General features: G+C 48.2%; 2 protein-coding genes and 1 long non-coding RNA gene across 3 annotated transcripts in view; 2 read left to right on the top strand and 1 right to left on the bottom strand.

The window, feature by feature from the left end:
- ERGIC1 (endoplasmic reticulum-golgi intermediate compartment 1) overlaps positions 1-3079 on the top strand; it is a 99545-nt gene extending 96466 nt beyond the window's left edge. The window contains exon 10 of the mRNA XM_031689358.2: positions 1285-3079. Coding sequence (XP_031545218.1) covers positions 1285-1392 — 108 coding nt within the window. The 3' untranslated portion in view covers positions 1393-3079. The remainder of the gene's footprint in view (positions 1-1284) is intronic.
- Positions 3080-5510: 2431 nt separating this feature from the next.
- Positions 5511-7828, bottom strand: LOC140688412 (uncharacterized). The gene is made up of 3 exons (XR_012063080.1): positions 7662-7828; positions 6983-7329; positions 5511-5610 (listed from the first exon to the last, which is right to left on the bottom strand). It is a non-coding gene; the product is annotated as an uncharacterized lncRNA (long non-coding RNA).
- Positions 7829-7889: 61 nt separating this feature from the next.
- On the top strand, positions 7890-13685 carry RPL26L1 (ribosomal protein L26 like 1). Its single transcript, XM_072947228.1, has 4 exons — positions 7890-7945; positions 8332-8508; positions 11610-12633; positions 13368-13685. The coding sequence occupies exons 2-3, from the start codon at positions 8341-8343 to the stop codon at positions 11787-11789; spliced, it is 348 nt and encodes a 115-aa protein (XP_072803329.1). The 5' UTR covers positions 7890-7945; positions 8332-8340; the 3' UTR covers positions 11790-12633; positions 13368-13685.

Here is a 13685-nt window from a genome sequence, read left to right as displayed (position 1 = left end):
TAATCTTGTTTATCTATTCTACAATTTTGAAATCCCGTCTATCCCTTCCCACCCCTTGCCCCCTTGGCAACTGCAAGTTTGTATTCTATGTCTGAGTCTATTTCTATTTTGTATTTATGCTTTGTTTGTTTGTTTGTTTTTAGATTCCACATATGAGCAATCTCATATGGTATTTTCCTTTCTCTTTCTGGCTTACTTCACTTAGAATGACATTCTCCAGGAGCATCCATGTTGCTGCAAATGGTGTGATGTTGTCAGTTTTTATGGCTGAATAGTATTCCATTGGATAAATATACCACAGCTTCTTTATCCAGTCATCTGTTGCTGGACATTTAGGCTGTTTCCATGTCTTGGCTGTTGTAAATAGTGCTGCTGTGAACATTGGGGTGCAGGTGTCATTTTGAAGTAGGGTTCCTTCTGGATACATGCCCAGGAGCGGAATTCCTGGGTTTCTTTTTTTTTTTTTTTTTAATGGAGGTGCTGGGGATGGAACCCAAGACCTCGTGCCTGCTGAACATGCACTGTACCACTGAGCTACACCCACCCACCCCCTCCGCCACTGTAAGCTTCCTGGTGGCACCGCAGGCCCCTCTCTCCTCTGTAGCACTTGCCTTGGTTGTAATTTTGCATTGATAGGTAAGACTATTTGATGGCTACTCATTCCACTGATATAGTACAAGCTTCTGAGGGTGAGGCAAGATTTGTTTCGCACTCCAGGCCAGTGCTGCCTGTTCAGCCCACCCCAGACCTCAGTCACAGGCAGCACTGGTGCCTGGGCCTGTCTGACCCGGGTTCAAGTCCAATTTTGCCACTTCTCGGTTATATGACCTTGGGCCCATGGCACTGCCTTTCCGAACTTCCATTCCTTCATCTACAAATGGGATTGTAAATATCTGATAACTTAGAGTAGAAGGTAAGACTGCCGGCTCTGGAATTGAAGACATGCCTGAGTTCAAGTCACAGCTGTGCTGCTTACTCTGGAAATGGAGTTACCTATAAGCCTCGGTTTCCCCACCTCTGAAATGGGTCTGATAATCCCCTTCCTTTCAGAAGGTTAATATGAGATTTAAAGGAACTGATAATGATTACTTTTTTTATTATTTAATTCATCATCCAATGAATGGGGTTTTTTGTGCCTTAGGTGTGTTCAAGACCCCATGGGATACCGTGGGGGACACAACAGGGTGGAGCATCTTCAATTGCTAAGCTCGTCATCTCGTGACTTGGGAGAGGTCTGGCCTGGTGCTTCTTCCAGTGTTGACCTCTGACCTCCCCTCCTTTCAGATCTGTGCCATCATTGGCGGGACCTTCACCGTCGCCGGCATTCTGGACTCGTGTATCTTCACAGCCTCGGAGGCCTGGAAGAAGATCCAGCTGGGCAAGATGCATTGACGACCTGCCCGGCCTGCTGGCCGAGGACCCAGGGAGACCACCAGCCCTGCCTCCAGTGCCCTGTCTCCTCCTGCCCTCTGTCTGGCCTGGGATCTGACTGTGTCCGAAATTGGGGGTGAGGGGAGGGAGGGGGCGGCTCACAGGTTCGCAGCTACCTCTTTTCCCCATGTTTAATTTGAGATGAATTACACTGCCTGATGTCGTGGTGCCCCTTTCTTTCCCTGAGGAGCCCCAAGACCAAGTCAGGCAAGGAAGGCTTGGGGGTGTTGGGAACCACTCCTGGTAGAACTACAGTCCGGTCCCTCCTAGGGGAGCAGCCCAGCATCCACGTCGACCAGCTCTCAGCCAGGCTTTGACAATCTCGCAGCCCCCACCGTTTGGACGCACTAATCACTTGGTTTCTCCCCTGGGCAGCCAACCCGCAGACCTGGGCTTTGGACCAGACTGCCCAAAGGTACTTCCCACCAGGAGCCTTCATCAGAGAATGGTACCTCCCAGGCAAGCCCCTGAGATGTGGCGCTGGAGCTGGAGCCCTCGCTTCTGCCCGACCCACAGCCCAGGCCTCCCTCCCCACCCCTTTCTTTTTCTCCCCAGAAGCAGATGCCCAGTTGTTGGCAGCAGCTGTGTAGACTCAAGTCTGCCCACTGGATTTCCCCTTCCTCTCTTCATCTCATTCCTCTGAACCCCCCGCCAATGTGCCTCAGCCCCCACGCCGCGTGGCAACAGCGTTGCTTGGTGGAGGGGCCGGCTGTGACTGGGAAGTCATCCTTTTCTGCGATCCCAAAATAATCATGTCTCAGCCTCTCCCAGACGGCTGCCATCGGCCCCAAGGCCTTAGGTGGGTGAAGCAAAGCAGACCAGCCCTTCTCCCCTCTTGGGACGTCCACCTGTGCTCCCCAGGGTGCACAGCGCTCGGACCTCTCGGCAGCCCAGTTGTGGTCCGCTTGGCCCCCTGAACCCCCCCGTTGGCTGGCCACACACCAACTCATTCCTGGTCCCTGGGGCAGCTCCGCTGTCTCCCCACTTGCTCTTGCGTGGATCCCTACCCTACTGCTCCCCCTCATCCTTCCCCTTTAGGCTTGAAAGGGAGGGGCAGTGGTCCTGCAGGAATTCTACCCAGGGAATTTTAGGTATGCCCTCCCATCCCAGGGACAGAGGCGCCCACCTGTTTCCCATTTATATCAAGATTGTTTGCATACTTTTGTAATTAAGGGGAGTGTCCAGTGGAAGGCATTTTTTATCTATATGGATGGCTCAAGTCTCAGCCATTTGTAATTTTTGGCTCCAAATTCCAAGTAGAAAAGCTTCCCCTTTTGCATATGAGTTGACTGATGTGAGTGTAAACTGCATTTGGTTATTTCTGGTATTTGTGGCCACTCAGACGGGTTGTTTTTTGCATTCTGCTCCGCAGTTACAGAAAGGAGTCCCTTGGGTGTGTGAATACGTGTGCCTGTTGGGGGTGGGCAGGGCAGGTTGGGGAAATGTGTGGCATGCACATGATTTGAAATTCTGCTTTTGTGCATTTAAAAGAAAAAAAAAACTGGAGGACATAGGGGATGTCAGTTTCCTATGGAAGAGACACCTCTGACCCATTGTTCTTATAAACAAAATCTCAAGGGGGAAAAAATGTTTCTGTTCTTTCCCCACTCGTTGGATTCAACTAGATTAAAAAGCTAATTTTCAGAAATATTGCTGTGTGCTGCTGTCCAGTTGATTGAGGCTGGAGGCTGGGATCACAGTCAGAATGGAATTTCCTTCTAGAGGAGAGAAACTGGGAGATGTGGAAAGGTCTGTGGGGATGACCAGAAAGTCAGGACCCCTTAGATTCAGTCCTTCCTTTATTGAATCCCTACAGAATGTTCCCTGATCTGCTACTTGGCAGTCGTGTGGCCTCAGGCCAGGTCCTTAACCTCACGGGGCTGTTGCAGAAATTAATCTATAATATATTGAAGTAAATTACACGGGATCATAGCAAGCTCATGTATGCAGCAGAGTGATACCTGGTAAGTTTTCAAAAATGGTAGTTGTGCCCTAAAGGTGTTCCCAGAATAAAAGATCAGCATCAGCTCTGAGAAAGGGGCTTCAGTGGGTATTTGCTAACCTGCTGCCCAGTCCTTCAAGGCCCTCACCGGAACAGCACGGGCGTGGATGAACACATGAGGGATAAACGTGAGAGTGAACCAGTCTGCAAGAGTCTTCATTGACCCTCCCCTTTCTCTCTCTCCTTTTTAAAAATATTTTATTAAAAGTTTCGGGTATATGGTATTAGTTCAGCATCTGTATACACTGTACACACATCTGTTTCTCTGGGGGGAGGTAATTAGGTTTACTTACTTTTTTTTCTTTTAATGGAGGTACTAGGGATTGAACCCAGGACCTCCTGCATGCTAAGCATGAGCTCTACCACTGAGCTGTACCCTCCCCTCCCTGATCTCGCTTTCACATCCTGTGTGATACTGGAGTTACACTGTGACACTCAGAGGTCACGGTCAAGAGCACATGCCTGCTGGTCATCAGTTACGTGTGTTAGGGCCAGCTGTGTTAACACTGTAGTGATGTGACTCACTTAACGCATGAAATACGGTTGAAAAATGAAAGAATCTAGCAAAACTGAGTTGAATACTTCGGAGAGACCTAATAAAGGGGAGTTACCATCCCTCCTCAAAATGCTACCGAATTCAATCAACTGAAAAGAGTTGAGGGCGGGAAAGTCCTGGACGATTCTACGTTCACCCTGAAAGCATGTTAAACTCTCACTCCATTCTAAAGAAACCAAAACCTGGAACCTGGGGTTGGCTTATGGAAGGACATGGTTTACACAGGGAAGATGAAGGAGAACTCCAGCGTTCTCAATGAGAAAGTTTTCTCAATGAAAAAGCTTTGCTTCAGGGTCAAAAGATCGGCCAATGTGTTTTGAGTTGAAGGAAAACCTTTAAGTCATGTATGTGTCATTTTTATGATTTCTCCCTTGGAACAGTTTTTTCAGTTACCTAACCACGTGTGGAGTATAGTGCGCGTATATGTAAGGACCTTGGTGGTTCAGGCAGAGATGGCTTCTCCTGGGGAGGTGTTGCCCCTGCAGAGGAGGTGAAGTTGGAGAGGGGCTTCAGTGAGAGACCCTCATGTGCCAAGCCCACGCTGCCTGGGGTGGGCAGGGGGGCTGTGAAGCTTGGGAAGAGGTGGGGTGTAGCCATGGGGCTGACAAAAGGCAGCTGTATAGTTAGCTTTTATGACTAAATATCTCAAGCTCGGTTTTGGTTCTTGTCTGAAACAAAGATACACATTTTCTCAATGTGGCAGGTCACTCGTGGTCCTAATCCCTTCTTAAGCTGGTTCATTAGCTGCTCCAGCAGACAGGCTGAGGTCCAGGAGTGCCAGGGGGGACAGTGTGGAGAACATTCACCCAACACCCTCCTCCTCACCCCCAGCAGTTGTCCTCTGTCAGTTATGTGGTGATGAGGCCGTGTACTTTATTCTGACCCAAAGAAATTATTTTTATCTCAACTCGTGTAGTAATAGCTACGAATGACTGGGCCTTCTCCATGTTCAGGCCTCGTGTTTCTCAATCCTCACAGTAATCCTACAAGGTGGCTGTTCCCTCCTTTTTAGGAAGCAGAAAACAGAGATGTAGAAACTTATCTCAGTCACACAGCTACCAGGTGGTGATGCCGGAATTCAAACCCACGTCAGCCTGACTCCAGTGTCAGGTTCTACCTTCCTGCCCACAATCATCTGTGTCAAAAGGGTGAACTGACCACCCACCACCCCCGCCAAAAAAACGAGGATTTAAAGTAGTGAGGGTACTTTTTTGTTTTCTGTTTTCTTCCTCATAAAACAGCCTGCAGAGGAAAGCTGAGTTGAACACTGGGGCTCTTTAACCATTACAACACAGTTTTAGTTACACAAATAATACATGTTCATAGCCCCATTGGAGGAAAAGCACAAAAGAGCAAAAAGGAAATAAAGGGAAATTAAACTTACCCATAATCCCACTAATCGGGGATAATCACTTAATATCTTAGTGACGGGTTTCCATGAACAAAGTGGATCGTGCTCTTAACATTATTTTGTAGTTTACTTTTTCGCTCACGTAATAAATAGACACCTTTCCATGTTAATAACTGGATCTTCTCATCTTTATTGCCAACAATAACCATATTGAGTATCTACTGGCAGATCAGCCTCTGCTCCCATCTCATTCAGAACCTGTTTTCTCACCTGTAAAAGGGACAATTTCAAGGGTTGTTTACCAGATTAAATAAGGTGATGTTTGTAAAGCTGTTAGCACAATGCCCGACAGTGAATGCTCAGCCTAATATGACCAGCTGTGATTATTCATCCCTTTAATACATAATAATTTCTACCATTAATTAAGTGCTGACTTTGTGCCAGTCACTGTGCTAGGGGTTCACTGAATCCTGACACCAAACTTATAAGGTAAGTACTCATTATTCCCATTTCACAGATGAGGAAAATGAGTGACCAAGAGACTAAATATCCAAAGCTACAGAGCCAGGAAACGATGGAGCTCCAACCCAGGCAGTCAGAATCCAGAGCTCTTCCCCACCGCATCACCTTCTGCCTTGGAGACATAAAAATATTCCCCGGGCATTTCCTCTGTGCCAGGCACTGTTCTAGGTCCCGGGACTTCTACACCAGTCCCTATGCATGTTTCCAAGGGAGGTACAAGGCAGGATAGTAGCCAATCCCATTAAGTCCTTATTAGAATAACGGAACCTCAGGCTTTTGTCCTCTTATCTGGTGATGTCATTGTACCGGTCTTAATTTTGTTGAGCCACCACAGGGGGCAGGTAAAGAAATGCTTCCCCGCCCTGATTAATAGTGAATGCCTCTTGATTGCCTTGGGAAATGAGATGCCCTCACATGGTTGCCCTTCACCAGTGAGGCCCTGCGCTCCTTGGGAGCAGGGACCAGACTTCACTCCTCCCCCATCTCTCTGATCTAGCCCTGCACCTGTGGCTCCATTTAGGTACCAAATATACGATGAAAAAGTTAATGAGCAAATGGATGAATGTGTGAGTAAATGAGCAGCTGACTGACGATGAATGAGTGTGGTAGGGAAGTAATGAATGAACAGAGAAGAAGCCAGTGGGTAAGTGAATGAATGAATACATGAACGCGTTTATCAAAGGGCTTGGGCCTGATCAACACCGTAAGGGCTGCTCTGAGAACTCTATGACTGCCTGTGGGCACTCAGTCATAACAGCGTTTCATTCCCAGGGGCCGCGCGCAAAGGAAGTCTCGGCCTGACGAGCTCTCGGGTGGTGCCCGGGACTCTGGGCTGTCTTCCCGGGGGCGGGAGGCGGAGCTCGGGCACGACCTGGCGGGACGGAGCGGGGAAAACAGGAGCCAAAGGTGGGCAGGGCATGGCGGGATGGGCGGGGCCGAGCTGAGTGGGGCGGGGCAGTGGCCGCAAACCCGCAGATGAGCTCGGAGGGTCCCAGGCTGCACTAGCTGCGCTAGAAGACTCTCGCTGAGTTTAAAAAAAAGAGGAGTGGGAAGAGCACGACCCCGAGCTTCCGTCAGCGTGGCGCATTGCACATGTTTACACCAAACACGGAAAGCTTACATTTTGCGTCATCAGAAGTTAATGGCAGAAGTCTCATCGTGAGGACCCTGGTGAGGCCTCGCCTTAGGACTGTCCTGGAGCAAGCCCCACGTAGAGACCTCTGCTTTCATGAGGAATATCAGCCGGCTGTAATTGAGCGCTATGCCCAGACATTATTCTAAACACATTAAACGGATTAACTCATTTAGTCCTCATAACTATTCTAGGAGCCATCTACTAAGATCATCCCCATTTCACAGATAAGGAAATCGGCTCAGAAACATGGAGAAGTCTTCCCAAGGTCCAGCAACATGAAGAGGCACTTGGGTCCAAATCCCACTCGCCAACCTCAGCTCTTCCGAAAAGGGCTAAATAAAAAAAAAATGAGGGGAAGTTTTTCAAAGCCAGGTAGATTTGCAATTACCCTCAAACATTGGTGTGCTTCAAAATCTTTGGTGAGGGGAAGAGCTTGCTTTAAATTCTGACTCCCTGACTCTGACTGTCTAGTTTGGTAAGACTGTGGTGGAACACAAGAATCTGCATTTTAAACAGGCTTCCCGGTGACTCCGAAGCAGCAAATCAGCTATTGCATTTAGACCATCGTGACGTTAAATCACCCCGGCCATATTCCTAGACGACCTCTGCGGAGAGTAACAGGGCCAAAGAGTTTTGGGTAGGAGAGAGACTATTGCTAATGTACCTATTAAAAGAGCACCAGCAAGCCTTTATGCCAGGCCCTACAAAAGTGCCGCTTCTCCCCAGCGGCGACAGCTCACTCGGGCTACGGGCTAGAACCGCGGAGCCGCCTAGAGATCCCATGGCCCCTTGAAACAAGGCACTGCGATCCCACCGACCCACAGGGGGCGCTATTCAGTTTCGGTCCAACGGGAATGGAACGTTGCTTTCTTTCTGCGCTTGCGCAGCAAGGAAGCCTCACTTCCGGCCCTGCGCGCGCATGGCCTGAACTCTGCCGCTGCTTGGTGGGTGAGTAGAGGCTCGGGTGTTCTCCGACAGTGAAGCCCTGCGCTGCATAGGCCCCTTCCCCACGTGCCGGGGGGCTGCCTGCCTCCCCAGAAGTCTCTGTGCCTAATCCCCCGCCCGAATGACCTTTTTTTGCACGGGTCGTTCTTCAGCCCGCGCCCTCCTCCCTTCTGTCGGCCTCAAGTCCTAGTGCCGCCCTCGCCCCACATCCCTCTAGTCAGACACGCACCTCCACGTACGTCTTACCCGGTCTAACTCCCAGATCCCTCACAGCCTTCATTCTCCTCCCTAGAGCGCTTGCGCGGTGATGGGGCGCGGTGTCCCGCATGGAGAGCGGGTCCTGGTACCCCGCTGAGCGCTCCTTCGCTCCCTCTCGCCTCTGTTTGCAGACGGGCACCATGAAGTTCAAACCCCTTGTGACCTCGGACCGCAGCAAAAACCGCAAACGTCACTTCAGTGCCCCGTCCCACGTGCGCAGGAAGATCAAGTCGTCGCCACTCTCCAAGGAGCTGCGGCAGAAGTTCAACGTCCGCTCCATGCCCATCCGCAAGGACGACGAGGTCCAGGTACGTGTCCCCCGGGCTCTAGTTACCCAGCAGCTTGGCGCTGGGTCGCCGCCTTTGCTTGAGTGTGCTTGGACGTGGGGGAGTCTTACATTTACGTGCCTTCGGGACCCTGGCAAGTAATGCTACCCTGCAGATGTGTCAGACCGGTAGTTGGGCCCAGGAGCCACTAGAGAGCGCCTGCCCAGCTGAATTAAGAGCATTCCCATTCAGTTCTAATTTGAAAAAATATGTTATGCCAACCAGGCAAATTTCCCCTTTTTTATTTAGTCCAGAATCTGCTAGTTAGCATTGCCCAGGATGGCTCTTTAAACCAAATTTACAGGGGAAAATATTGCGATAAGAGTAACGTTTTGGTATCATTTGGCTTAGTGGAAGCTGGGCATTTGATGGTACTGGATTTGGCAAGAAGAATGGAGAAACAGCAGCAAGTCAGAGGCGTGACATTGTGAGAGTATAACCCATGTGAGAAAGTCTGAGCCCTCTGTTCTCTGTGAGTGGCGCTTAGGGTTAGAAAGTGTGGTAGGGAAGTGGGGGCGAGTAAAACAGACTGGAAGCTAGGTTCATTCCTTGAAGGAATATTTATTTATTGAGCACTTGCCAGGCACTGTTCCCTGGAAGACCAGCAGTGAACAGGACCCACAAGGCCCCTGCTACCATAGAGCTCACATGTTAGAACCGGGTTTCCCAACCTCAGCGCTACTGACATCTTGGGCTGGATAATTCTTTATTGTGGGGGGCTCTCCCGTGCACTGTGGAAGGTTTAGCAGCATCCCCAGCCTCTCCCCACTGGATACCAGTAGCACCTCCTCACAGTCAGGACAAGCAGAAACATTTCCAGATACTGCTCAACGTCCCTGGGAAGCAAAAGCCACCCCTGCCAACCTCCCCCAGTTAAGAATATCATTTTAGAGAATGAAATAAGGATTTGGTGTATCATCTAAGGCATTGGAACCCTAAAGGTCTGAGGAGGAAACGATCAGAATCAGAGGATCAGTTAGGCTGAGAGTGTGACAGGAATAGAGTGGGAAGAATAGTCTGGAGGTATGATTCAACCTCGCCTCCCAGATCCTTCCCATCAGACACGTTCTAGAATGGAGGAATCGCACATGCCTGCAGGGGCTGGTTAGGCAGATTAAAGGAAGTGGGCTCTTTTAAAGGAAATAGTCGTCCACCCTCAGCCCTTTGCTGCCACAGGGAAATGCAGGCTCCTTGTCAGATTCTTCACTTTTGCAAAAGAACTGGAAATTTTTGGAATCTTTTCCCAGCCCCACATTTCCTTCCAGCTACTGCTCTCTACGTGGATGGCCAACCTCCTCAAGGTGAGGGCAGTTCCTCACCTCCCACTCACTCTTGGACACTCTCCAGTCTAATCTCTGTCTCAGCACTTTATAGAAACTGCTTTTGGCTGAGATCACCAGTAGCCTCTTGGTGACTAAATTCAGTGGGCACATCTTGGTCTCACCGTCCTTGACTTTTTCAGCAGCACTTTGCATATGTGTCACCACCTTCCTTCTTGAAATAGTCTCTCTGTTTAGGTTCACAGTTTACTTCTGACTCCTCAGACTCCCTTGCAAGCCGTTTCTCCTCTGTCTGGTCCCTGACTGCTGCAGTTGGTCGGGGCCGGCACCCGGTCTTCCATTGTCTTGCCTACATTGTCCACCTCGATGATAATATGTATTCCCAGAGCTTTAAATGTCTGCCCTGTGCTAACACCTCCCTGTTGTATATTCCGGTCCAAACCATCTTTCTGACCTCGGCCCTGTAGCTCTAACTGCCTGCTGAACATCTTTATTTGGCTGTCTCACGGACATCTCAAGCTTCTCATGCAAGGGTCCTCTTGATCCTGACACTCTCACTGCCTCTAAAATCTGATTCTCCTCCCATCTCTCCCACCTCAGTAAGTGACACTTCTATCTCCCCACTTGCGCATGCTATCAACCTTTAAATTATTATTAACAACTTCCCCTAACCCTTCTTTTCTAATCTGTCACTAACTCTTATTGATTCTACCTCCAAAATAAGTCTTGACTCTGACCACTTTTTTATATTTCCATTTTCATTTACAGCATCTCCAGCTTCCCCTCTTACCCTAGTCCATCCTCCACAGAGTGGCATTATTTGCAAATCAGATCCTATCGGTGGTGCCTGACGTGCTAATTATAAAATCTAAATCATTGACAAGGCCCCATGTGATCCAGTTCTGGTCTAATTCCCTGACCTCTTCTCATCTCACTGTCCCCCACATGCTCTGTACTTCCAACACACTGGCCTTTCGGGTCCTTAAATGCACCCTCTGGGTCTTTGTCCAGGGTGCTCCCTCTGCCTGGAGTGCTCTTCTCCTCTTTACCTGGCTAACTCCTCATTTTTGAGGTCTTATCTTAAATGTTGGCTCCTCAGAAAAGCGTTCCCAGATAGTTAAGCTATGTTTTAGCATAGCATCGTTTATTTTTCTTTCATAGCAAGGAACACAATTTGATATCTCTTCTTTTTTTTTCAACCGAGGCATAATTTATGTACAGTAGAATGCACAGGTGAGTTTTGCCAGATATAAAACCACGTAGTCAACACCCTGATACGACGTAGACCCGTTTTTAATCACCATCTGCCCTCTCCCAGTTAGTGCTCATATATTTGCCTGTTTACCTATTAACTACTTGCTACCCATCAAACTGAGGTCCAGGAGGCCAGAGAACTTCTTTTGTTGCCAGACCTCAGTGCAGAGCCTGAGGGCACACAACGAGGGCACAGTCAATACTGAATGAATGAAAATCTATGGATTAGATGGAACTGGACGGTGAGCTAAAGAAAAAGAGGGCAGGGAGACGGAGCTGCCATTTTTGAGGGCGGAATATGAACTGTTCTCTTTAGATATGAAGAAAATGAAACTTAGTTTAAGTCATAAAGAAATAGTATAGAAAATGAGCGCCTGAGCTGGGAATTCAGGTCTCTAACTCCAAAAGCCATACTGGGTAAGCACTTGTCCGCCAGGAGAATAAAACAGTCACAATTAGGTTTGTTAAAACTGCCTTTTCTCTCTTGGGAGCTTCTGAATCTCCCCTACTGCTTTTTCTGAGCGGTTGACTATTCCCCCTGCTTGATAGAGGAAACGAAACCCATCGTCCAGGAACTTCCAGAGCTCCTGTTCCAGCCCTCTGGTTTACCTGAGTTCCACCCTCCTGCCTTCGTCCTCTCCTGTTACAGAGGAAGTGAAATCCCTGTTTCTATCTAAAGGTATCCCTCTGCCCTGGTATGTGACACCCAACACTCTTCTCCCCTCCTGAGATCCTTCTGTCCATTAGCCCCTTTCTCTGCAGTTTACCTCTTCCTCCAAACTTGTTCCTTCTCACCAGCATTTAAGCACATTCATGTTTCCTCCTCTTTAAAAATTAAAAAAAAAAAGTCCCTTAACTAACATCTCTCTTGAGCACATGTCCTCTCTCTCATCCTCTTCAGACCCGAGATGCTTGGGTCTCTTTTTTCACCTTCGCCTTCTCACCTCTGGTGAACTCATCGCCTAGTGGAAACGGCTTCCATCCCACTGCTCCACCAAAAGCACTCTGGCCATGACCACCAGCGACCAGCTTGTCACATCTGTTACTTTACCCCTCCAGTAGTTGACCATTCACGACATTTGACCTTCTCTTGGCTCCTGTAACACCACACTCCTCTGGTTTCCCATTTTCTCTGGCTGCTTCAGTCTCTTTGGCAAGCTCTTCCAAAATGTTGACTTTTTTTTTTCTTCCATATTTCTACATTCTGCTCTCTTCTCTCACCACCAGCTCCCTAAGTGAAATCAGGCTTTGAATTGCCATCTCTGGGGAAGGCATATCCATCCATCCAGGTGCCCAGCCAGACTCTGGATGTCATCCTTGCCTCTCCTCCCTCACCTTTCCAGTCCAGCCCACTTAGTCTCAGCCCGTCTCCTTCCTTGCTAGTCTGTCCACTGCTCTATCACGGGTGTTCCTTTGACTTGTTTTATTAACAGCTTTCTTCAGTCTTGATGATTGTTTATAGGGGCTTTTTCAGAGAATTTTTTCCACGTGAGAATCTCTGTTCATGTGGACTGTGGTGGATTTTCACTGAAGCGTGCTTGGCTGTTGTCTTTTCAGCCTGAACATCGCCTTGGTGAGTAAGCTGAACAACCTAGGTAGACATTCTAGCTGTATTGAGATTTTCCAGTTCTTTCTATGTGATATTTTCTCTCTGTGTATTGGTTAACATCATTTATATTATGGCTGCTGTTTAATGGGCTCTTGCCTTTAGGGAAACCACAGTTGAGTTGGTTTTTGAATAGAACTGGAGTGTGAGCAGATTTTTAGTATGCAAAAATAGCCCACGAGATTGTAACTTAGCATTTTAATTTTTTTCTGATTATAAGATATTTGAATTAATTGTACAAATGTTGAAATTTGGAAGAATATACATTTTAAAATAGCCATCTGTAATTCTGCTTCCTGCCCAATGGCAACCATGATTGACATTTGGATTTATTTTCATTTCATTGTGTTCTATGCCATATATATGAAACATGCACACACAAGATTCAGGCTATATTCTATATGTAGCTTTGTAGTCTTTTTTCTCAGGAGATCATATCTTGAGCATCTTCCTAGGTCATGGATTATTTCTTGAAACAGACTTTAGGTGGTTGCATGAGAATCTCAGTGTAATTTCTCTTACCATTCTTCTCTATTTAGATCTTGAGGGTAATTATATATATGCATTTTTTTTAATTGAACTATAATTGACATATAACATCGTGTTAGTTTTAGGTGTACAGTGATGATAACTTTCTTACTCTCAGGACTAGTCCTGTGATGACCATCCTAGTTCAAGGAATGTCTTGTATTTTCCCTTAGGGGGTTTGAGGACACTACCAAGGTCAGCAGATCGGCAAGGGAGTCCAGGTGTACAGAAAGAAACGTGTCATCTACATCGAGTGGGTGCAGCGTGAGAAGGCTAATGGCACGACTGTCCACGTGGGCATTCACCCAAGCCGGGACCGAGCAGTGGTACCAGCCAGGGAGCGTAACATTCCTGCTGGAGTTGTTGGGTGTCGGTACCGTCTGCACAGGTGGCCATCGTAAGGGCTTCCAGAAGGAGGTCAGGCAGACCTGTCTGTTTTGTCATCCTCGGTGAAGTCCCCATCTCCAAGCTGGTTGCAGGAGTGTTCCAGG

The sequence above is a fragment of the Vicugna pacos genome, chromosome 22 (genome assembly GCF_048564905.1).
Source record: "Vicugna pacos chromosome 22, VicPac4, whole genome shotgun sequence".
NCBI classification, from domain to species: Eukaryota; Metazoa; Chordata; class Mammalia; order Artiodactyla; family Camelidae; genus Vicugna; species Vicugna pacos.
This window is presented reverse-complemented; position numbering and strand designations above follow the sequence as displayed.

Excerpts from the sequence above, each read along its gene's own strand:
- RPL26L1 (XM_072947228.1), top strand. The coding sequence starts at position 8,341 with ATGAAGTTCAAACCCCTTGTGACCTCGGACCGCAGCAAAAACCGCAAA. Across the intron at positions 8,509-11,609 it reads GCAAGGACGACGAGGTCCAG|AGGAAACGAAACCCATCGTC; the intron begins GTACGTGTCCCC and ends CCTGCTTGATAG.